The sequence below is a fragment of the Salmo trutta genome, unplaced genomic scaffold, assembly GCF_901001165.1.
Source record: "Salmo trutta unplaced genomic scaffold, fSalTru1.1, whole genome shotgun sequence".
In the NCBI taxonomy this organism is placed as follows: domain Eukaryota; kingdom Metazoa; phylum Chordata; class Actinopteri; order Salmoniformes; family Salmonidae; genus Salmo; species Salmo trutta.
In genome coordinates, this window is record NW_021823216.1 from 1,491,779 (window position 1) to 1,516,583 (window position 24,805).

Below are 24,805 nucleotides of genomic sequence, written 5' to 3' on the forward strand. Positions count from 1 at the left end.
GAGTGGCCCAGCCAGAGCCCAGACATCTCTGGAGAGACCTGAAAATATCTGTGCAGCGACTCTCCCCATCGAACATGACAGAGCTTTAGAGGATCTGCAGAGAAGAATGGGAGAAACTCCCCAAATACAGGTGTGCCAAGCTTGTAGCTTCATACCCAAGAAGATTCGAGGCTGTAATCGCTGACAAAGATGCTTCAACAAAGTACGGAGTGAAGGGTCTGAATACTTAGAAATGTCATATTTCAGTGTTTTATTTTTTATAATATTTTTTTCAAAAGATTTAAAGACTTGTTTTTGCTTTGTCATTATGGGGTATTGTGTATAGATTGATGACAGGGGAAAAAATGATATAATCCATTTTAGAATAAGGCTGTAACGTAACAAAATGTGGAGAAAGTACTCAGACCCCTTGACTATCTGAATCCACTGTATGTAGAAGCTTCGTGCACTCTCTTGTTCTGTTTATACAACCCACACCTTCAGCAAAATATTTTCACTGATATGAGGAAAGATATTCCTAAATCTCTTCCTAGTTATTTTCCAATGAAGGCGTAACAAAATAGCGCTATCTTGTGTATTGGCTGGCTGGATGTTGGATAGTTATGGTGCTACACACACACACACACACACACATCCCTGCTTATCACAAAGCTCATGAATTATTGACTCCTATTTACAGTCCATCCTTCTCCCCCCCCCCTTATCAGCCCTGTCCCCATGGAAACGGTTCTCCGCTTCGTAGCTTAGGCTTTAGTTAGTCTTTCTTCCTGGCTGGATCCGCTTCTTCTATCTCTCTGAGCAGAACTGTTCAATTGACTTAAGTGGCTGAAATGAGGACAGAATGTAGTAGCTACTGTATTGTACCAGGTTGTTGGCCTGGCAAACAGACCATCACACAGCTGTCAATTGGACATGTGTGTAGGCTAGTACTGGACACAGAGTTATATATGACATATACACACACACACACACACACTTGAAATAGTGTTTTAAATGATTTCCATTTAAGCTTGGGGTTTTGTTGGATTTCAAGTGGGTCGTGACCCTCATGAGTTGGACTTGACACCCCTTATCCTGTCTTGTCTGTCTGTGTTCAATTTAAGGGCTTCATTGGCATGGGAAACATATGTTAACATTGCCAAAGCAAGTGAAATAGATCATTAACAATTTACAGTAAACATATGTCTATATACAGTGTTGTAATGATGTGCAAATGGTTAAAATACAGAAGGGAAAATAAATAAACATAAATATGGGTTGTATTTACAATGGTGTTTCTTCTTTACTGGTTGCCCTTTTCTTGTGGCAACAGGTCACACATCTTGTTGCTGTGATGGAACACTGTGGTATTTCACCCAGTAGATATGGGAGTTTATCAAAATTGGGTTTGTGGATTTGTGTGATCTGAGGGAAATATGTGTCTCTAGTATGGTCATACATTTGGCAGGAGGTTAGGAAGGGCACCTCAGTTTCCACCTCATTTTCTGCAACTGTGTACTCACTGTTTATGGCAAAATAGCATTCTAGTTTGCTCTGTTTTTTTGTTAATTACTTGACACATTGAAATTATCATCTTTTTGTTTTCTCATGATTTGGTTGGGTCTAATTGTGTTGATTTCCTGGGGCTCTGTGGGGTCTGTTGGTGTTTGTGTAAAGGACCAGCTTGTTTTCTATGGTGTCTCTATGGTCACAGAGTCTGACCTTCCATGTTTTCTATGGTGTCTCTATGGCCAGGCTGTGGTCACTGAGTCTGACCTTCCATGTTTTCTATGGTGTCCTGTCTCTGTAGCCAGGCTATGGTCACTGAGTCTTTACATTTTTAATGTCTTTCTTTGTTTAAATTCTTAGATTTTGACAAGGTATTTTGCTAATTTGATATCTCAGTCCCCTCCCTCTCTCTATAGTGTGTTATTGGTGTAGCAGTACCATGCGTAGTTAATGCAGTATTTCCGTACTCTCCCTATCTGTCCTGTCCTGGTAGATTGATCTTGGCGTGCGGCCAACGGTCCGGCGTAGGGAGCCTGTTGGGGCGGAGGAGTGGAACACCAACATGGACCCTGAGGGACGCATGAGGAACATCTCACACCTCAAACAGACCATATTCAAAGGGGTAAGGAACACGTCAAATGTGGTGCCAGGAACCAACTAAAGACAGTATGATGTAACATACTGAAACACCAGGAACCAACTAAATACAGTAGGATATAACACACTGAAACACCAGGATATAGCACACTGAAACACCAGGAACCAACTAAAGACAGTATGATATAACACACTGAAACACCAGGAACCAACTAAAGACAGTATGATATAACACACTGAAACACCAGGAACCAACTAAATACAGTAGGATATAACACACTGAAACACCAGGAACCAACTAAATACAGCAGGATATAACACACTGAAGCACCAGGATTATAACACACTGAAACACCAGGATATAACACACTGAAACACCAGGATATAACACACTGAAGCACCAGGATTATAACACACTGAAGCACCAGGATTATAACACACTGAAACACCAGGATATAACACACTGAAACACCAGGATATAACACACTGAAACACCAGGAACCAACTAAATACAGCAGGATTATAACACACTGAAACACCAGGAACCAACTAAATACAGCAGGATATAACACACTGAAACACCAGGATATAACACACTGAAACACCAGGATATAACACACTGAAACACCAGGATATAACACACTGAAACACCAGGAACCAACTAAATACAGCAGGATATAACACACTGAAGCACCAGGAACCAACTAAATACAGCAGGATATAACACACTGAAACACCAGGAACCAACTAAATACAGCAGGATATAACACACTGAAACACCAGGAACCAACTAAATACAGCAGGATATAACACACTGAAGCACCAGGAACCAACTAAATACAGCAGGATATAACACACTGAAACACCAGGAACCAACTAAATACAGCAGGATATAACACACTGAAGCACCAGGAACCAACTAAATACAGCAGGATATAACACACTGAAACACCAGGAACCAACTAAATACAGCAGGATATAACACACTGAAGCACCAGGAACCAACTAAATAGAGCAGGATATAACACACTGAAGCACCAGGAACCAACTAAATACAGCAGGATATAACACACTGAAGCACCAGGAACCAACTAAATACAGCAGGATATAACACACTGAAACACATGTTCAAACGGGACAGTCTCTGTCTCACACACACACACACACACCACACACACGCCCTCTGCTGTTAATTAAGAGAGTAGCAACAGCACAAACCCATCAGTGCTTTTAATTCCTACATATACTGTTCATCCTTGACAGAGCTAGCTGCAGTAGCTCATCCATACTGCATTGTGAGTATGGCCTGTGGCTGTGGCCTTGAGCAGTGAGGCAGAACACTCATTAAAGGCAGTATCTGATGCCTCTCTGTAGTCTCTACATGACGGATATAAAAGTGGGGGTCAGCCGCTTTTCAGAGATTGTTTTGTCTCTCGACATCGCTCTCTCTCTGAAGCAACAGTTGGAAGTCGAAGGCTGAGTTGAAACTGAAATAGCTCTGTTAGGCCTGTTTTTGTTTGTTACTTACTGTAGGACTGTGGAAATAAAAGCTGCTCGTCTCTCCTCTCTTACTTTCTCTCTCTCTCTCTCCCCCATCCCTCTTTCTGTCTCTCCTTCCCTCCTAGGGTCTGTGTCATGTGTTGAGGAAGGAGGGATGGAAGTTTCTACTGGGCTACTTCCCCTGGGAGAGCACCCAGGAGGAGAGGAGTCGTCTGACCAGGAGGAAAACGTAAGACACTCCTACTCATTAGGAGACTGGGAGGAAAACGTCAGAGACACTCCTACTCATTAGGAGACTGGGAGGAAAACGTCAGAGAGACACTCCTACTCATTAGGAGACTGGGAGGAAAACGTCAGAGACACTCCTACTCATTAGGAGACTGGGAGGAAAACGTCAGAGAGACTCTCCTACTCATTAGGAGACTGGGAGGAAAACGTCAGAGACACTCCTACTCATTAGGAGACTGGGAGGAAAACGTCAGAGACACTCCTACTCATTAGGAGACTGGGAGGAAAACGTCAGAGAGACTCCTACTCATTAGGAGACTGGGAGGAAAACGTCAGAGAGACACTCCTACTCATTAGGAGACTGGGAGGAAAACGTCAGAGACACTCCTACTCATTAGGAGACTGGGAGGAAAACGTCAGAGACACTCCTACTCATTAGGAGACTGGGAGGAAAACGTCAGAGACACTCCTACTCATTAGGAGACTGGGAGGAAAAACGTCAGAGACACTCCTACTCATTAGGAGACTGGGAGGAAAACGTCAGAGACACTCCTACTCATTAGGAGACTGGGAGGAAAACGTCAGAGACACTCCTACTCATTAGGAGACTGGGAGGAAAACGTCAGAGACACTCCTACTCATTAGGAGACTGGGAGGAAAACGTCAGAGACACTCCTACTCATTAGGAGACTGGGAGGAAAACGTCAGAGACACTCCTACTCATTAGGAGACTGGGAGGAAAACGTCAGAGACACTCCTACTCATTAGGAGACTGGGAGGAAAACGTCAGAGACACTCCTACTCATTAGGAGACTGGGAGGAAAACGTCAGAGACACTCCTACTCATTAGGAGACTGGGAGGAAAACGTCAGAGACACTCCTACTCATTAGGAGACTGGGAGGAAAACGTCAGAGACACTCCTACTCATTAGGAGACTGGGAGGAAAACGTCAGAGACACTCCTACTCATTAGGAGACTGGGAGGAAAACGTCAGAGACACTCCTACTCATTAGGAGACTGGGAGGAAAATGTCAGAGAGACACTCCTACTCATTAGGAGACTGGGAGGAAAACGTCAGAGAGACACTCCTACTCATTAGGAGACTGGGAGGAAAACGTCAGAGAGACACTCCTACTCATTAGGAGACTGGGAGGAAAACGTCAGAGAGACACTCCTACTCATTAGGAGACTGGGAGGAAAACGTCAGAGAGACACTCCTACTCATTAGGAGACTGGGAGGAAAACGTCAGAGAGACACTCCTACTCATTAGGAGACTGGGAGGAAAACGTCAGAGAGACACTCCTACTCATTAGGACACTGGGAGGAAAACGTCAGAGAGACACTCCTACTCATTAGGAGACTGGGAGGAAAACGTCAGAGACACTCCTACTCATTAGGAGACTGGGAGGAAAACGTCAGAGAGACTCTCCTACTCATTAGGAGACTGGGAGGAAAACGTCAGAGACACTCCTACTCATTAGGAGACTGGGAGGAAAACGTCAGAGAGACTCTCCTACTCATTAGGAGACTGGGAGGAAAACGTCAGAGACACTCCTACTCATTAGGAGACTGGGAGGAAAACGTCAGAGAGACTCCTACTCATTAGGAGACTGGGAGGAAAACGTCAGAGACACTCCTACTCATTAGGAGACTGGGAGGAAAACGTCAGAGACACTCCTACTCATTAGGAGACCGGGCGCTCCTCCATGGTTGACACATCTCTGTCAGATCTGCGTCGTAACAGCTCTGTTGATATAATACTAGGATAGGAAAACCCAACAACTCTCACTTCATGTTGTCTTTATGCTCGTAGAGAGATCTTTACAACGTTTTATGAATCAGTAAGCTTTACATTTACAAGTAATGTAACTTGTATTTAAGAATGGCTAATACTTTTCAGTTTGAAAACAAATGTTTCTGTTCAGATGGCGTTGTAAGCACAGTATGAAGAGAGAACTAGTTCTCATAGCTCAGCACCCGGTTATGTTGAAAACCAGTTGAAGGGAAGTAGAGGTCCATACTATTCTGTTTAAACGCCACACAGTCAACACACCCTAAATGAGATTAGGGCTGGGAATTGTCAGGGACCTCACAATACGATATGATCACGATACTTATGTGCTGATTCTATATGTATTACGATTCCATATTTGCAATTTGATGTTCCAAACATTACATAACTAATTGTCTGCTGTAGAAAGACGATGAGAAAATGAGTTTTGATCAGTCATGGAAATAAGTGCTGAAAACATGTTGGGTCACTATTTAAAAGGTCCAATGCAACAGTTTTTTTTTTTTTAAGTAGTCTGAGTGGGGAGGGGAAAACTGAAAACTTGCTGTTATTGGCAGAGAGGTTTGGAACTCTCTTTCTTATTGGTCTATTAACTAATTTAAGGCCAAAACTCCATCCCACCAAAACAGATGGAAATTTCAGGCGGTCTTTTCAAACAGCTCTTACACTAAAATGTCATTATCATTTTCACAATATTATTCCAACTTCATAGTGTGGAAATATATTTAAAAGACAGAGAAATCAAGATTTTGACTGCACTGGGCTTTTAAAAATAAGATGGGAGAACAAGCTATAGGATGAAAAATACCAGTGTTTTGGCACAGGTAAAGCGAACTAGCGCTAGCTAACACTACCTAGCAAAATCAAGGTATCTATAATATGGTCCAAAGTAATATTGCGATATGGAACTATCTATTTTCTTCCCCCCTGTCACTAATGTCATATGTGAAATATTCCCCGTCGTCTCACTCCTTTACTTTCCTCTCTTCCCTCAGGGATGAGTACCTATTCCCTCTCTTCTCATCCTCTTCTCATCCTCTCTTCTCAGGGATGAGTACCTATTCCCTCTCTTCTCATCCTCTTTCCTCAGGGATGAGTACTTATTCCCCCTCTCTTCTCATCCTCTTTCCTCAGGGATGAGTACTTATTCCCCCTCTCTTCTCATCCTCTTTCCTCAGGGATGAGTACTTATTCCCCCTCTCTTCTCATCCTCTTTCCTCAGGGATGAGTACTTATTCCCTCTCTCTTCTCATCCTCTTTCCTCAGGGATGAGTACTTATTCCCCCTCTCTTCTCATCCTCTTTCCTCAGGGATGAGTACTTATTCCCCCTCTCTTCTCATCCTCTTTCCTCAGGGATGAGTACTTATTCCCCCTCTCTTCTCATCCTCTTTCCTCAGGGATGAGTACTTCCGTATGAAGCTCCAGTGGAAGTCAGTGAGTGAGGAGCAGGAGAAACACAACAGCATGTTTAGAGACCACAGGAGTCTAATAGGTAATCACCATCTTCATCACTTCTAACAGAATGTTAGTCAGGAGTCTAATAGGTAATCATCACCATCTTCATCACTTCTAACAGAATGTTAGTCAGGAGTCTAATAGGTAATCACCATCTTCATCACTTCTAACAGAATGTTAGTCAGGAGTCTAATAGGTAATCATCATCACTTCTAACAATGTTAGTCAGGAGTCTAATAGGTCATCATCATCATCATCACTTCTAACAGAATGTTAGTCAGGAGTCTAATAGGTCATCATCATCATCATCATCATCATCACTTCTAACAGAATGTTAGTCAGGAGTCTAATAGGTAATCATCATCATCATCATCACTTCTAACAGAATGTTAGTCAGGAGTCTAATAGGTAATCACCATCATCATCACTTCTAACAGAATGTTAGTCAGGAGTCTAATAGGTAATCACCATCATCATCACTTCTAACAGAATGTTAGTCAGGAGTCTAATAGGTAATCACCATCATCATCACTTCTAACAATGTTAGTCAAGAGTCTAATAGGTAATCACCATCATCATCATCACTTCTAACAGAATGTTAGTCAGGAGTCTAATAGGTCATCATCATCATCATCACTTCTAACAGAATGTTAGTCAGGAGTCTAATAGGTAATCACCATCATCATCACTTCTAACAGAATGTTAGTCAGGAGTCTAATAGGTAATCATCATCATCATCACCATCATCACTTCTAACAGAATGTTAGTCAGGAGTCTAATAGGTAATCACCATCATCATCATCACTTCTAACAGAATGTTAGTCAGGAGTCTAATAGGTAATCACCATCATCATCATCATCACTTCTAACAGAATGTTAGTCAGGAGTCTAATAGGTCATCATCATCATCATCACTTCTAACAGAATGTTAGTCACCAGATAATAGCCTGGCGGTTCGACCAGCAGCCAAAAGGCTTTCATCCCATGTAACATATCCTGTCATTGTGCCCTTGATCAAGGGACTTAACCCCCCACGATTCCTCTTCATCCAGGGGCGCTGCTGCTGACCCTTGGGCTCTGTCTGGGGAGGGGGCTCTGTCTGGGGGGGGGCTCTGTCTGGGGGGGCGCTCTGTCTGGGGTTGTTGGGGAAGCCGGAAGACAGTTTTCCCTTCTAACCGATGGACAACAGTTGAATTCTATTTGATTCTATTGGTCTGACAGTAGGATGGTTATGTGGTTTGAACAATGGGCGCTGTGACAAACAGGAGACCTTTCCAATATGTTAATGAGTTAGACTCCTTGTTCCAACAGCCTCAGTCAGCAACTTAACTTCCCCCCCCAGCCAGGGAAGAACAAAAGTTGGCCACATTTGTCTGGGTCTCACCCCAAACTGCTCAGCAAAACCATTTGAAACAAAGTGTGACACCTTTCCTAGTTTAGCTACTTGAAGACTGAGCTGGGCCTGGAATCAATCTGGCTCCCATCGGATCAACCCCATGTTTTATTTATTCAATATTCCATCAGCGTCGTCAGCCTGTAGAACCCAGCCCCATGGCTGCGTCCCAAATGACATCTTATACCCTAGATATAGTGCACTACTTTTGACCTGAGCCCTATGTGCACTAAATGGGGAGTAGGTTGTCATTTGGGACAGGGCCCATGTCAGCCAGGTAATGGGATCTCATCTCCTCCTGATCGCTGAGGAATGATCCATACTGGATCTGGCTGGCTCCTCAATGGACTTGGCATTTCTGTTCCCTCTGTCTCTTTATTCTCTCCCTCTCCCTCTCTGAGTCCCCCCCCCTCCTTCTATTCAAAGGATTGAAATTAGGCTGCGGTTGTAACAGGGTTAGAGTTGTGTGCTCTCTGTAAATGTCAACTGAAATGAATATGGAAATGAGAGGCGGCTGGCACGGAGCAATGCTGAACTGTTGAAGTGCTGCTGGTTTCATTTCTGATTTCAACTCCTGGTAGTAAACTTTTTGTTTAAGGACAATCAGGCAGACAAGATGTGTGGTGAAGTCAGAGCCTGTATTCATAAAGTGTCTCTGAGTTGGAGTTACTGATCTATGATCAGGTTCCTTCTGTCCATGTCATCTCACTCATTATGTTCTTTATGAATACTGGTGGCTGTTAGTTCCCCTCTACAGAGAAAGACCCTCCTACTCTTTATGAATACTGACCCTGGTGGCTGTTAGTTCCCCTCTACAGAGAAAGACCCTCCTACTCTTTATGAATACTGACCCTGGTGGCTGTTAGTTCCCCTCTACAGAGAAAGACCCTCCTACTCTTTATGAATACTGACCCTGGTGGCTGTTAGTTCCCCTCTACAGAGAAAGACCCTCCTACTCTTTATGAATACTGACCCTGGTGGCTGTTCGTTCCCTCTACAGAGAAAGACCCTCCTACTCTTTATGAATACTGACCCTGGTGGCTGTTAGTTTCCTCTACAGAGAAATACCCTCCTACTCTTTATGAATACTGACCCTGGTGGCTGTTAGTTCCCCTCTACAGAGAAAGACCCTCCTACTCTTTATGAATACTGACCCTGGTGGCTGTTCGTTCCCTCTACAGAGAAAGACCCTCCTACTCTTTATGAATACTGGTGGCTGTTCGTTCCCTCTACAGAGAAAGACCCTCCTACTCTTTATGAATACTGACCCTGGTGGCTGTTAGTTTCCTCTACAGAGAAAGACCCTCCTACTCTTTATGAATACTGGTGGCTGTTCGTTCCCTCTACAGAGAAAGACCCTCCTACTCTTTATGAATACTGACCCTGGTGGCTGTTAGTTTCCTCTACAGAGAAAGACCCTCCTACTCTTTATGAATACTGGTGGCTGTTCGTTCCCTCTACAGAGAAAGACCCTCCTACTCTTTATGAATACTGACCCTGGTGGCTGTTAGTTCCCCTCTACAGAGAAAGACCCTCCTACTCTTTATGAATACTGACCCTGGTGGCTGTTAGTTCCCCTCTACAGAGAAAGACCCTCCTACTCTTTATGAATACTGACCCTGGTGGCTGTTAGTTCCCTCTACAGAGAAAGAAGTAAAACAGGACAGAAACTTTGTCTGAAGACAGTCAGTCACGATGGATTGTGTAAATTCTACATCTATATATTTAGTCTGTTATTGTCTGCCTGTAACCCTGTAGCGGCACCATTTCACTGAGTCAAATCCTCTACATGCAAATGTATTTGGTGAATAAAGGAGATTCTGATTCTAAGGTCTCTGACTGTGTTGATTTCCTCCACAGAGAAAGACGTGAACAGGACAGATAGGACCAACACTTTCTATGAAGGACCAGACAACCCAGGACTGATTCTGCTGCACGATGTCCTCATGACCTACTGCATGTATGACTTTGACCTGGGTAAGACCACACTTGTCATACTGCATGACTTCGACCTGGGTAAGACCACGCTTGTCATACTGAATGACTGACCTGGGTAAGACCACACTTGTCATACTGAATGACTTTGACCTGGGTAAGACCACACTTGTCATACTGAATGACTTTGACCTGGGTAAGACCACGCTTGTCATATTGCATGACTTTGACCTGGGTAAGACCATGCTTGTCATACTGAATGACTTTGACCTGGGTAAGACAAAGCTTGTCATACTGAATGTACTCAGCCTCTACTGGGTTTTTACTGAGGATTCACCAACAGTAAATACTACATGCCACTCAGCACCAGACGTGATCAGTGGAGGCTGCTGAGGGGAGGAGGGCTCATAATAATGGCTGAAACGGAAGGAGTGGAATGGTGTAAAACACACGGAAACCATGTGTTTGATGTATTTGATACCATTCCACTGATTCCGCTCCAGTCATTACCACGAGCCAGTCCTCCCTAATTAAGATGCCACCCACCTCCTGGGGCCAAGATTGTGTTGGTATGAAAGCTCTCCAGAACTGTTTCAAATCCTCTCTCTGTCACCACCAGGCTTTGACTGACTGACTGACTGACTGACTGACTGACTGACTGACTGACTGACTGACTGACTGACTGACTGACTGACTGACTGACTGACTAAACCAGGTTGTTTTCTCTCTGTCACCAGGCTATGTCCAGGGTATAAGTGACCTGCTGTCTCCGATCCTCTATGTGATGGAGAACGAGGTGGACGCCTTCTGGTGCTTTGTCTCCTTTATGGACCAGATGGTGAGACTGACAACATAGAACTAGATATACTAGAACAGACATAATGTAATAAGACCATAGAAATAGGCTAGATAAACTAGCAGGGACATAACCTTCTAGTGCTCTGTCTCCTTCATGGACCAGATGGGTAAAACTGAGAACATCTGAATTATTAGAACATACATAGAAATATAATTACTAGAATGGACAAAGCCCCTCACACCAAAGCAAATTAAATGAGGATGTCCATTCCAGTCATTCCATGTCTGTGGGTGAGACCTTCACTGACCTCTGTGTAGGTATATGACAGCACAGTTCTTCCTGTTTAACGAGAGAGGGAGGCCAACTAGGTAAGTGTTGGTAGAGGGTGACCTGATTACCTGACCACGCTGGGTTCCCATGGTGCATTTCACAAAGGATGCATCCAAGACCACTCTCTCACAGCCTCCACCAATAGCTGAGCAGAGCCCTCACGCTTTTTGATGTCACTCCAGCTCTATGATTTGTGTTCTGAATTATTTTTTTTCTGTCTTATTATCCAACCTATTGCAACACCATCCAGCTTCCTGTCTGTTCTGTTACAACACCATCCAGCTTCCTGTCTGTTCTGTTACAACACCATCCAGCTTCCTGTCTGTTCTGTTACAACACCATCCAGCTTCCTGTCTGTTCTGTTACAACACCATCCAGCTTCCTGTCTGTTCTGTTACAACACCATCCAGCTTCCTGTCTGTTCTGTTACAACACCATCCAGCTTCCTGTCTGTTCTGTTACAACACCATCCAGCTTCCTGTCTGTTCTGTTACAACACCATCCAGCTTCCTGTCTGTTCTGTTACAACACCATCCAGCTTCCTGTCTGTTCTGTTACAACACCATCCAGCTTCCTGTCTGTTCTGTTACAACACCATCCAGCTTCCTGTCTGTTCTGTTACAACACCATCCAGCTTCCTGTCTGTTCTGTTACAACACCATCCAGCTTCCTGTCTGTTCTCTGTTACAACACCATCCAGCTTCCTGTCTGTTCTCTGTTACAACACCATCCAGCTTCCTGTCTGTTCTCTGTTACAACACCATCCAGCTTTCTGTCTGTTCTCTGTTACAACACCATCCAGCTTTCTGTCTGTTCTCTGTTACAACACCATCCAGCTTTCTGTCTGTTCTCTGTTACAACACCATCCAGCTTCCTGTCTGTTCTCTGTTACAACACCATCCAGCTTCCTGTCTGTTCTCTGTTACAACACCATCCAGCTTCCTGTCTGTTCTGTTACAACACCATCCAGCTTCCTGTCTGTTCTCTGTTACAACACCATCCAGCTTTCTGTCTGTTCTCTGTTACAACACCATCCAGCTTCCTGTCTGTTCTCTGTTACAACACCATCCAGCTTCCTGTCTGTTCTCTGTTACAACACCATCCAGCTTTCTGTCTGTTCTCTGTTACAACACCATCCAGCTTCCTGTCTGTTCTCTGTTACAACACCATCCAGCTTCCTGTCTGTTCTCTGTTACAACACCATCCAGCTTCCTGTCTGTTCTCTGTTACAACACCATCCAGCTTTCTGTCTGTTCTCTGTTACAACACCATCCAGCTTCCTGTCTGTTCTCTGTTACAACACCATCCAGCTTCCTGTCTGTTCTCTGTTACAACACCATCCAGCTTTCTGTCTGTTCTCTGTTACAACACCATCCAGCTTCCTGTCTGTTCTCTGTTACAACACCATCCAGCTTTCTGTCTGTTCTCTGTTACAACACCATCCAGCTTCCTGTCTGTTCTGTTACAACACCATCCAGCTTTCTGTCTGTTCTCTGTTACAACACCATCCAGCTTCCTGTCTGTTTCCTCTATTCTTTCCTCCACGTAGCTGCTGAAGTCATTTAAAGGGGATTTCGTGTTCATTAACCATTCATAGCTTTATAGATACTGTAGCCCAGGGCTGGTCTACCCTGTTAAACAGCCACACACACACACACAGGTTAGGGTAAACAGCAATCATGATATTACTCGGCTGAGTGGTCTTGTACCTGACAGGCCCTTGTTATTCAAAGGAAACCCAAAGACCATGTCATCTCCAGCACTGTCGCTGTCGTCCCACCCATTAACACATAAAACATGGCTACATCAGGGTTATTGATTTAAACACCTGCCAGATAGCAACTTGTTAGTGAGGAAGGTAAAAGGAAAGCTGGTGATTGAGGAGTAGAGGGCATCAATATGGTGTTATGTGACTGGCTGGCTGAATGACTGGCTGACTAGCCGACAGGCTGAATGGCTGGCTGAATGGCTGGCTGGCCGACTGACATCAATTTTTTCTTCTTTAAAAGCATCCCTAGTTCATCTGTCTGTATTACTGTACAAACTCTATATACAGCAGTATGTGGACACGCCTTCACATCAGTGGATTCGGTTATTTCAGCCACCCCCGTTTCTGACAGGTGTATAAAATTGAGCACACAGCCATGCAATCTCCATAAACAAACATTGGCAGTAGAATGGCCTTACTGAAGAGCTCAGTGACTTTCAATGTGGCACCTTCATAGGATGCCACCTTTCCAACAAGTCAGTTCGTCTGATTTCTGCCCTGCTAGAGCTGCCCCGATCATCTTTAAGTGCTGTTATTGTGAAGTGGAAATGTCTAGGTGCAACAACGGCTCAGCATGCAAAGTGGTAGGCTACACAAGCTCACAGAATGGGACCGTGGAGTGCTGAAGCGTGTAAAAATTGTCTGTCCTCGGTTGCAACACTCACTACCGACTTCCAGACTGCCTCTGGAAGAAACGTCAGCACAAGAACTGTTCTTCAGGAGCTTCATGAAATTGGTTTCCATGGCTGAACAGCCGCACACAAGCCTAAGATCACCATGTGCAATGCCAAGCGTTTGCTGGAATGGTGTAAAGCTCACCGCCATTGGACTCTGGAGCAGTGGAAAGGCATTCTCTGGAGCGATGAATCACGCTTCGTCTGGCAGTCCGACGGACGAATCTGGGTTAGGCGGATGCCAAGGTAACACTACCTGCCCCATGCGTAGTGCCAACTGTAAAGTGTGGAAGAGGAGGAATAATGGTCTGGGGCTGTTTTTCTTGGTTTCGGCTCCTTAGTTCCAGCGAAGGGGAATCTAATGCTACAGCATACAATGACATTCTAGACGATTCTGTGCTTCCAACTTTGTGGCAACAGTTTGGGGAAGGCCCTTTCCTGTTTCAGCATGACAATGCCCCCGTGCATAAGGCGAGGTCTATACAGAAATGGTTTGTCGAGATCGGTATGGGAAGAACTTGACTACTGGCCTGCACGGAGCCCTGACCTCAACCCCCAATTGAACACCTTTGGGATGAATTGGAACGCCGAGTCAGGCCTAATCGCCCAACATCAGTGCCCGACCTCACTAAAGCTCTTGTGGCTGAATGGAATCAAGTCCCTGCAGCAATGTTCCAACATCTAGTGGAAAGCCTTCCCAGAAGAGTGGAGGCTGTTATAGCAGCAATGTTCCAACATCTAGTGGAAAGCCTTCCCAGAAGAGTGGAGGCTGTTATAGCAGCAATGTTCCAACATCTAGTGGAAAGCCTTCCCAGAAGAGTGGAGGCTGTTATAGCAGCAATGTTCCAACATCTAGTGGAAAGCCTTCCCAGAAGAGTGGAGGCTGTTATAGCAGCAATGTTCCAACATCTAGTGGAAAGCCTTCCCAGATGAGTGGAGGCTGTTATAGCAGCAATGTTCCAACATCTAGTGGAAAGCCTTCCCAGAAGAGTGGAGGCTGTTATAGCAGCAATGTTCCAACATCTAGTGGAAAGCCTTCCCAGAAGAGTGGAGGCTGTTATAGCAGCAATGTTCCAACATCTAGTGGAAAGCCTTCCCAGAAGAGTGGAGGCTGTTATAGCAGCAATGTTCCAACATCTAGTGGAAAGCCTTCCCAGAAGAGTGGAGGCTGTTATAGCAGTAATGTTCCAACATCTAGTGGAAAGCCTTCCCAGAAGAGTGGAGGCTGTTATAGCAGCAATGTTCCAACATCTAGTGGAAAGCCTTCCCAGAAGAGTGGAGGCTGTTATAGCAGTAATGTTCCAACATCTAGTGGAAAGCCTTGCCAGAAGAGTGGAGGCTGTTATAGCGGCAAAAGGGGGACCAACTCCATGTTAATGCCCATGATTTTGGAATGAGATGTTTGACAAGCAGGTGTCTATATAGTGTAAAAGTGTTTGTATTGTGTCTAAATTCTCAGCACCAGAACTTTGAGGAGCAGATGCAGGGTATGAAGACTCAGCTGATCCAGCTCAGCACACTGCTACGACTACTGGACCTGTCCTTCTGGAACTACCTGGGTGAGGGGAACACACACACACACACACACACACACACACACACACACACACACTGCTACGACTACTGGACCTGTCCTTCTGGAACTACCTGGGTGAGGGGAACACACACACACACACACACACACACACACACACACACACACTGCTATGACTACTGGACCTGTCCTTCTGGAACTACCTGGGTGAGGGGAACACCCCACACACACACACCCACACACACTGCTACGACTACTGGAACTGTCCTTCTGGAACTACCTGGGTGAGGGGAACACACACAAACAGGGCATGCTTAAAAAAAAATCCTTACAGAAAACTAAGTTTAGCGTCCATTATTGTAGTCCGGGTAGTCCAGTCCCTCCCTAATGAATAACAGCCATTACTACCATTTAGAATCCACAGAATGGAACGTTCACCGTGACAACGGAACACACATTCATCCTCATCATAAGTGTACTAGATAATCATCTTGATAGAGCCAATGAAATATTACCCGTGTGCTTTCTCTCTCACAAGTGACGACGCCACATTTGTCTTCGAAGGAAAAACAAGACTTTATCCAAGTTTGACTGTGACTTCCTAATGAGATAAATATGGTGTGTTCTGTTTGGAAAGTCTTTCCTGTTTGCTAGAGGTCGTAGGGGGCAGCTGCATCCCTAAACAGTTCCTGATAAGTTGTTTTGAATTAGGCTGTTTAAATGCGGCTAGCGCTACAGTGCAGTCCGATTGGGACGATGTTGATTTATCACCGCATACTTTATAGTCATTAATTTTCTTGATTAATTTGGGCTCGCTCAGCCACCCTACTAAAACTGGTCTGCTGTTCGTTACCTCGCCGGATAACAACAACAGCTCCTTCGGAATTTAGAGACCATCCAAGAACAATAAACCAAGTAAATTCAATAATATGTAAATGAAATGTGTTATTTATCGCTTTAATTTGAGCAGGAAAGGTTAGATTGAGGGCAGGAAGAGGACGACTGTGATGGACGTGATTGTCTTTTTTGGAGGGGTGGGGGGGTGAAGGAGAGAAAGAAGAGAAGGAGAGGGGACAAAAGAGGCTTAAGGTCTATGATTGGGTGACTTTAATTTACGAGCCTCTTCCTCAACCCTCCTCCACCTCCTCACTATTGACCTTCCTTCAGCTCCTTGATCAGAGATGCTCACAACTCTGACACATTCAGAGTGGATTTAACCCTCTCAGGGATGGTTGGATCTATGGCTTTTCAGCTCATGATGTCTAAAGACAATACCTGAGATGTTGTCGGGTTCCCTTCATTCTAACCTTATGATGTTACAGAGGCTATCTGTACTTCTGCTAACCGTGTGTGTGTGTGTGTGTGTGTGTGTGTGTGTGTGTGTGTGTGTGTGTGTGTGTGTGTGTGTGTGTGTGTCCATCTTACAGGGGCCCAGGACTCTGGTCACCTGTACTTCTGCTTCCGCTGGCTCCTGATTCGCTTCAAGAGAGAACTGAGTTTCCCTGATGTCCTGCGTCTTTGGGAGGTGAGTCACAGACATTCAAGGCGTTTACCGTTAATCAATCGGCTGTTCTCTAATGATCGATCAGCCCACACAGTCAATCCAGCCAATCAATCAAAGAGACCAATCAGTCATTACAGTGAGCACTTGATCAATCGGTGGCCCCTCTCTGTCCCCTGACTCTCTGGTCCTGCTGCTCCTCAGTCTCACCTCCTCCTCTCCTCCTAACTCCCCGGAGGTGAATCAGTAGCCTGATTAAAGGGTCTGTAGTTTACTTTTCATTTCATCATCTCTCCATTCGTCCAGAGGCATTGCGAGGAAACACAATCCAATTAGCATTCATTTAATTATGTTTCACAGAATCACAACAATTTGTTTGATTTATCAGACATAATGATGCAGATACTGTAACACACACACACACACACACACACACACACACACACACACTGACTCTGATTGTCTCTGGGTTGGCTTCAGGTAATGTGGACTGGGCTGCCGTGCCAGAACTTCCACCTGCTGGTGTGCTGTGCCATCCTGGATTCAGAGAAACACCAGATTATGGAGGAACAATACGGCTTCAATGAGATCCTCAAGGTGTGTGTTCTTACATTTGGTGTGTATGTGTGTGTTCACTTGTATCTGTCTCTCTGTGTGTGTGCAAGGTTGGTTGGGTCAACATTATACTAAATATGACCTGCCCTACCTCCTAAAATAAAAAGGGTCATTTTAACTCCTATCAGGTGAGTGGGGGAGAAGGGGGAGAGTGGGGGAGAAGGGGAGAAGGTGAGAGTGGGGGAGAAGGAGAGAGTGGGGGAGAAGGTGAGAGTGGGGGAGAAGGAGAGAGTGGGGGAGAAGGGGAGGGTGGGGGAGAGGGCGAGAGTGGGGGAGGAGTGGGGGAGAGAGGGCGAGGGTGGGGAAAGAGAGAGGGCGAGAGTGGGGAAAGAGAGAGGGCGAGAGTGGGGAAAGAGAGAGGGCGAGAGTGGGGAAAGAGAGAGGGCGAGAGTGGGCGAGAGTGGGCGAGAGTGGGGGAGAAGGCGAGGGTGCGGGAGTGCGGGGGATTAGGGGAGTGGGGGAGTAGGGGAGGGTGGGGGAGAAGGGGAGAGTGGGGGAGAAGGGGAGTGTGGGGGATTAGGGGAGAAGGGGAGGGTGGGGGAGAAGGGGAGAGTGAGGGGGAGGGAGAAGGGGAGAAGGGGAGGGTGGGGGGAGGGAGAGTGAGGGAGAAGGGGAGAGTGAGGGAGAAGGTGAGAAGGGGAGGGAGAAGGTGAGAGTGGGGTAGAGGGTGAGAGGGGGAAGGTGAGGGTGGGGGAGAAGGGGAGAGGGAGGGACAGCACCACAGAAACATTGATGTCTGGTCCCCTCTGTCTTTTAGTGGTGTTCAACCACTCACTATTAAAAGTCTCCTCCATCTAAATGTACTGATGATGGTCAATGAAAACCATAGAAGTAGTTTTTTCTCCTGTTTTCTCAGGAGTGGAATGGGATTGTTTTTCTGCATGTTTAGTGTTTTTGTATATTGAAAATGACTAATGATAGGTTTGGTAATCACTCTGGAAATATCGGCTGATGTAATCTGGAGTTATCTTGGCTGTGTCATATACGTGATAGCCTGTAAGGATGCTTTAGTACCATTTAAATCATTCAACATTTTACCTTGAGGTTACTTCCTGATGTGATCACAGCTGTTCTTTCTGCAGTTGGTAGACAGCTAGTAGATGGTAACCATGGAGACCTTGCAGGCTCTATCTATCTATACACTAGCTAAAACACCAGGTGGGAGGGGGAGGGAGGCGGCAGTAGATAGGGGGAGAAAGAGAGTGGGGAGAAAGAGAGCGGGGAGAGCAAGGGGGGACTTTTAGGGAGGGGGAGAAAGAGAGCGAGGGGGGACTTTTAGGGAGGGAGAGAGAGGGAAAGAGAGTGGGGAGAGAGAAACATGGAGAGAGAATGAGCTTTACACTGTGTTTTATGATGACTGAAAGAAGCAGTTAATTATCACCTAGCAGGAGCATGTGGTCTTCTAACTAACAGGCTCTCACTGCCTAGTCGCATTGCAACACAGGTGTTATTTCCACACAGAATACACTGTCTGTTTTCTGTTAAATGAGTCAACTGAAAATGGTATTCAGTTTTGAAGTGTTTATCCGTGTCATCACTTTAGCACAGGGACGGGCAACTTTGATGGGGTAGGGGCCGCCAAAAAATCTTAACTCATCACGAGGGGCCGCAGTGGCTCACTGGTCTGCATACCCACATCCATATCCACACATGCAGTCAGGGCTGGCTCTAGCATTTTGGAGGCCCTAAGCAACATTTTGTTGGGCCCCCGCCACCTTGCGGGCAAAACTTTTTTTTTTTTTTTTAGCTGCCCCCGTCTTGAAAGCGGGGTGAAAAAGTTTTACAGAATTCTACACATTTTGCCATTGGATAGAAAGAAATGTTTGCAGTGAGAGAGCGACTAACAGCCCCAAGTCGGTTACTACAAGTTTTTATTTTTAATACATTTGCAAAAATTTCTAAACAGTTTTTTGTCATTATGGGGTATTGTGGGTAGAATTGATAGGGATGTTTTATTTAATTTATTTAATCCATTTTAGAATAACAGCGTAACAAAATGTGGAAGAAGTCAAGGGGTCTGAATACTTTCCGAATGGGGACGACAGATTTTTTTCCCTTGTCAGCTCGGGGATTCGATCCAGCAACCTTTCGGATACTGGCCCAATGCTCTAACCACTATGGTATCTGCCGCCCCATACAGGAAGTTTTTGGAAAAAAAACAATACACCTCTTTATTTTTACTATATATTTCTTTATATATATGTCAAAATAGAGAAAAACCCCTTGAATGAGAAGGTGTATTTTTTTATCTATATTTTTTAACCTTTATTTAACTAGGCAAGTCAGTTAAGAACAAATTCTTATTTACAGTGACGGCCTTGTTCAGGGGCAGAACGACAGATTTTTACCTTGTCGGCTCGGGGATTCGATCCAGCAACCTTTCGGTTACTGGCCCAACGCTCTGACCACTAGGCTACCTGCAGCCCCATACAGTACCAGTCAAAAGTTTGGACACCTAATCATTCAAGGGTTTTTCTTTATTTTTTAAAATATTTTCTATATTGTAGAATAATAGTGAAGACGTCAAAACTATGAAATACCTCATATGGAATCATGTAGTAACCAAAATGGGGGATTGGAAATGATGCAGACAATTGCATCTGCAATATGAAAGCTGATCTGACCCCTTTGATGACATGGGCTAGTTGAGTGACCTATCAAAAGGAGTATCACTGTGCACTTTCACCTCCCTGTGAAGTTCATCAGAACTTATTCATCTGTAGCCTAATAAACTGCGTGGTTTCCTGAGTCCTAGCTGGAGGATCAGCCATCACGTGACTCCGCGTTTACTCCCATATGATGGTTATTCTATCAATATTTGCGCGTAAAGGCGTTTCCAACGCCATTTCTCACAAAACATTTTACCGATTAGAAAAACATCCCACCATGTCGAACGAACAAATTATCTGTCACATTTCTGAAATTGTACCGAAACTTCCTGTTTCCATCATAGATGTTGTGATGTGTTTTTATACAGTATGACTTTACTAGCATAACATCTGTGGATGGAAATGTGGTTACTGACTGACATGATAGAATCTGTGGATGTAAATGTGGTTACTGACTGACATGGGAGAATCTGTGGATGGAAATGTGGTTACTGACTGACATGATAGAATCTGCTGATGTACAACCACATGTATAAATTACACCTTGTGTAACTCTCAACAGTGAGTTGAAAAGTTTGGGGTCACTTAGAAATGTCCTTGTTTTTGAAAGAAAAGCACATATTTTGCCCATTTTTTTTAAAGTAACATCAAATTGATCCGAAAGACAGTGTAGACATTGTTAATGTTGTAAATTACTTTTGTAGCTTGAAACGTCAGATTTTTTTAAATGGAATATCTACGTAGGCGTTGTTAGGTTCCAATGAGTTCAGAGTAAAAACTCAACGGTCACTATGAACGCTTTAAACCAAGTTTATTCTTCCCAGAGGGTCAATACAGCTGCATTAGACAAAGACATGGTCCCACCCGTGGTAGCTTACCGACCCCACTTTGGATGGAGTCTCCTCGGTATCGCCAAACATTGCATCATTATTGCCTGGCAGGGAGCTAAGGGATATTGGGCCTTCAACGGTTCCTCCCCTTATCTGTACTGCCACGTGATCGTTTCCCTGCAATCAGCCCCTTCCAAGCTTCATTCAAGCTCAGAAACCTATCAGTCTCCCCCCCTTTTTGAATATCTGATATCATACTGTTCAACATTACATACACTTGGAAATTACCTATAAATGGAAAACCAATGATAATAAAACACAAAATAAACATAATTCTCATTCACAGTGAGGTTTACAAACTCCGAGACTTATGGCCTCTGTTCTATGATCACACCAAACCCTCTCATTTCCATGTATTACAGAACACTGATAATAACTTGTCCACTGGAGCTGTTGACTTCTATTTCAACTTTCTGCTTCCTAAGAGAGTGATAGCGCAAGACTTGCAAAGTACAAATAAACACCAAAACACAACAGCATTAACAATGTGTTAAGATATGCACAATTATATATGCATGACAACATGACATTTCCCACTCTCTCTTCGCCTGACTTTGTCTTCAGAACACTTTTCTGCTGGATTCCACAAAAATGAAAGCCCTCAAAAGCCTCCTCATGCTTTCACCCAGTCTTCACCGTCAGACCACAGGTTCCGAGAGGTGTTCCCAAGCCATGTCATCCTCACTTTGCTCCCCATCTCCTTCCTAGTCACCTGATAGGCACGTCACCTGATAGGCGGGTCACCTGATAGGCGGGGTCACCTGATAGGCCGGGTCACCTGATAGGCGGGTCACCTGATAGGCGGGGTCACCTGATAGGCGGGGTCACCTGATAGGCGGGGTCACCTGATAGGCGGGGTCACCTGATAGGCGGGGTCACCTGATAGGCGGGTCACCTGATAGGCGGGTGCGTAGCCCTAATCAACACTACATCCTCTTGAGTTAACTCAGCACTGGATAGACTTTCACATTAATGCCTCCAACATGTTGTTTAGTGTACAATTACCCCACCATCTTTCCTTTCATCTGATCCATTAACCAATAAAGCAGCTAACCCAACTATGGTGGTTAAAGTGGCTCCCAGACCCAACCCATCTGATCCATTAACCAATAAAGCAGCTAACCCAACTATGGTGTTTAAAGTAGCTCCCAGACCCAACCCATCTGATCCATTAACCAATAAAGCAGCTAACCCAACTATGGTGTTTAAAGTGGCTCCCAGACCCAACCCATCTGATCCATTAACCAATAAAGCAGCTAACCCAACTATGGTGTTTAAAGTGGCTCCCAGACCCAACCCATCTGATCCATTAACCAATAAAGCAGCTAACCCAACTATGGTGTTTAAAGTGGCTCCCAGACCCAACCCATCTGATCCATTAACCAATAAAGCAGCTAACCCAACTATGGTGTTTAAAGTGGCTCCCAGACCCAACCCATCTGATCCATTAACCAATAAAGCAGCTAACCCAACTATGGTGTTTAAAGTGGCTCCCAGACCCAACCCATCTGATCCATTAACCAATAAAGCAGCTAACCCAACTATGGTGTTTAAAGTAGCTCCCAGACCCAACCCATCTGATCCATTAACCAATAAAGCAGCTAACCCAACTATGGTGTTTAAAGTAGCTCCCAGACCCAACCCATCTGATCCATTAACCAATAAAGCAGCTAACCCAACTATGGTGTTTAAAGTGGCTCCCAGACCCAACCCATCTGCCTGTCTACAGTGGAGTCTAGTCTTTCTCTCTCTTTAGCTCCACTTCCTCTGTCATGGTGTCTTCAAGCTCACACATTATGCAGCTGGACCTCACTTCACGTGAGAAGTGTAAACCCACCGAGAAGAGACATGACGATCTTTACCACTGCAGGTGCTGTAAGGAGTACTGTGTGTGGACCAGACCAACACTGTCCCAACACCCCCTGCTACAGAGACATGACGATCTTTACCACTGCAGGTGCTGTAAGGAGTACTGTGTGTGGACCAGACCAACACTGTCCCAACACCCCCTGCTACAGAGACATGATGATCTTTACCACTGCAGGTGCTGTAAGGAGTACTGTGTGTGGACCAGACCAACACTGTCCCAACACCTCCGCCTGGTGTATCTTGATGTACACTCAGCCTCCAGCATTCAGCCCTGCCCTCGGTTATCTCCTGCTCCTCATGTGCTGCTTCCACCTGGGAATATACACACTGCAACGCATGGGTCATTTCCTGACAACATAGACTGTCCCATTATGGCCAGATCACTAGTCTGTGAGGTGAATAACAGCTCCCGGTACTCCCATCGGTCCCCCAGTTACCAGCTACCAAGCCATGTGACATGAGTCCTCATAAACTGATATCCCAACAATGCTACTAAAGTAACTACTGTTTCTACTAACATGACCCCTGACTATAATCTCCTTCACTTCCTGTCCTGAGAATAACTACTGTTACTACTAACATGACCCCTGACTATATCCTCCTTCACTTCCTGTCCTGAGAATAACTACTGTTACTACTAACATGACCCCTGACTATAAACTCCTTCACTTCCTGTCCTGAGAATAACTACTGTTACTACTAACATGACCCCTGACTGTATCCTCCTTTACTTCCTGTCCTGAGAATAACTACTGTTACTACTAACATGACCCCTGACTATATCCTCCTTCACTTCCTGTCCTGAGAATAACTACTGTTACTACTAACATGACCCCTGACTATAACCTCCTTCACTTCCTGTCCTGAGAATAACTACTGTTACTACTAACATGACCCCTGACTATATCCTCCTTCACTTCCTGTCCTGAGAATAACTACTGTTACTACTAACATGACCCCTGACTATAATCTCCTTCACTTCCTGTCCTGAGAATAACTACTGTTACTACTAACATGACCCCTGACTATAATCTCCTTCACTTCGTGTCCTGAGAATAACTACTGTTACTACTAACATGACCCCTGACTATAACCTCCTTCACTTCCTGTCCTGAGAATAACTACTGTTACTACTAACATGACCCCTGACTGTATCCTCCTTCACTTCCTGTCCTGAGAATAACTACTGTTACTACTAACATGACCCCTGACTATATCCTCCTTCACTTCCTGTCCTGAGAATAACTACTGTTACTACTAACATGACCCCTGACTATATCCTCCTTCACTTCCTGTTCTGAGAATAGCTACTGCATGTAATGAGGAGAGAGTAATGGCATTGGACCTGACAACCTCACAGGTTTAATGAAAGTTGACAGTAGTGTCTGAAATGCCAACATGATCTCTGCTACTCTCACCATGATCTGGGTCTGTGTAATAGTCCCTATACTGTGCACAGTTAGCTGTCCTCCCTTTCCTACGAACTATCTCCTGTAACAATATACACAGTCTCTGTGGATGATACCATTCTATCACCCTGATCACATTCCATCCCACTTAACAGTCTGATGTAAACATTCTGTCTCAAACACAGGCCTCATGTGTACCTCACCTCCTGCTACAGAGACATTTACACATGTATCATACCATCTAACCCATAACACACTAGTCACAACTCCTAATGCACTTCTACAGTTAGAAACATACTAAAACAATCCTAAATCAATTAGTCAATATACATCAGTCCCTCCTCTGGAACAGTGATCAGTCTTATGTTCCACGACACCTAAAAACATATTGACTTGAACAGGAAAGAGAGAAAGTA

At 44.7% G+C, this 24,805-nt stretch overlaps 1 protein-coding gene across 2 annotated transcripts in view; it reads left to right on the forward strand.

Annotated features, from left to right (window-relative positions):
- LOC115189702 (TBC1 domain family member 15) overlaps positions 1 to 24,805 on the forward strand; it is a 64,013-nt gene that overhangs the window by 33,335 nt on the left and 5,873 nt on the right. For both annotated transcript variants that reach the window (XR_003876977.1, XM_029748242.1), the window contains exons 8-15: positions 1,982 to 2,110; positions 3,711 to 3,814; positions 7,006 to 7,100; positions 10,317 to 10,433; positions 11,129 to 11,229; positions 15,422 to 15,521; positions 16,924 to 17,021; positions 17,478 to 17,594. Coding sequence is in view for 1 of the 2 variants with exons in the window: in XM_029748242.1 (XP_029604102.1) it covers positions 1,982 to 2,110; positions 3,711 to 3,814; positions 7,006 to 7,100; positions 10,317 to 10,433; positions 11,129 to 11,229; positions 15,422 to 15,521; positions 16,924 to 17,021; positions 17,478 to 17,594 (861 nt within the window). In the remaining variant the exon portion in view is untranslated. The remainder of the gene's footprint in view (positions 1 to 1,981; positions 2,111 to 3,710; positions 3,815 to 7,005; positions 7,101 to 10,316; positions 10,434 to 11,128; positions 11,230 to 15,421; positions 15,522 to 16,923; positions 17,022 to 17,477; positions 17,595 to 24,805) is intronic.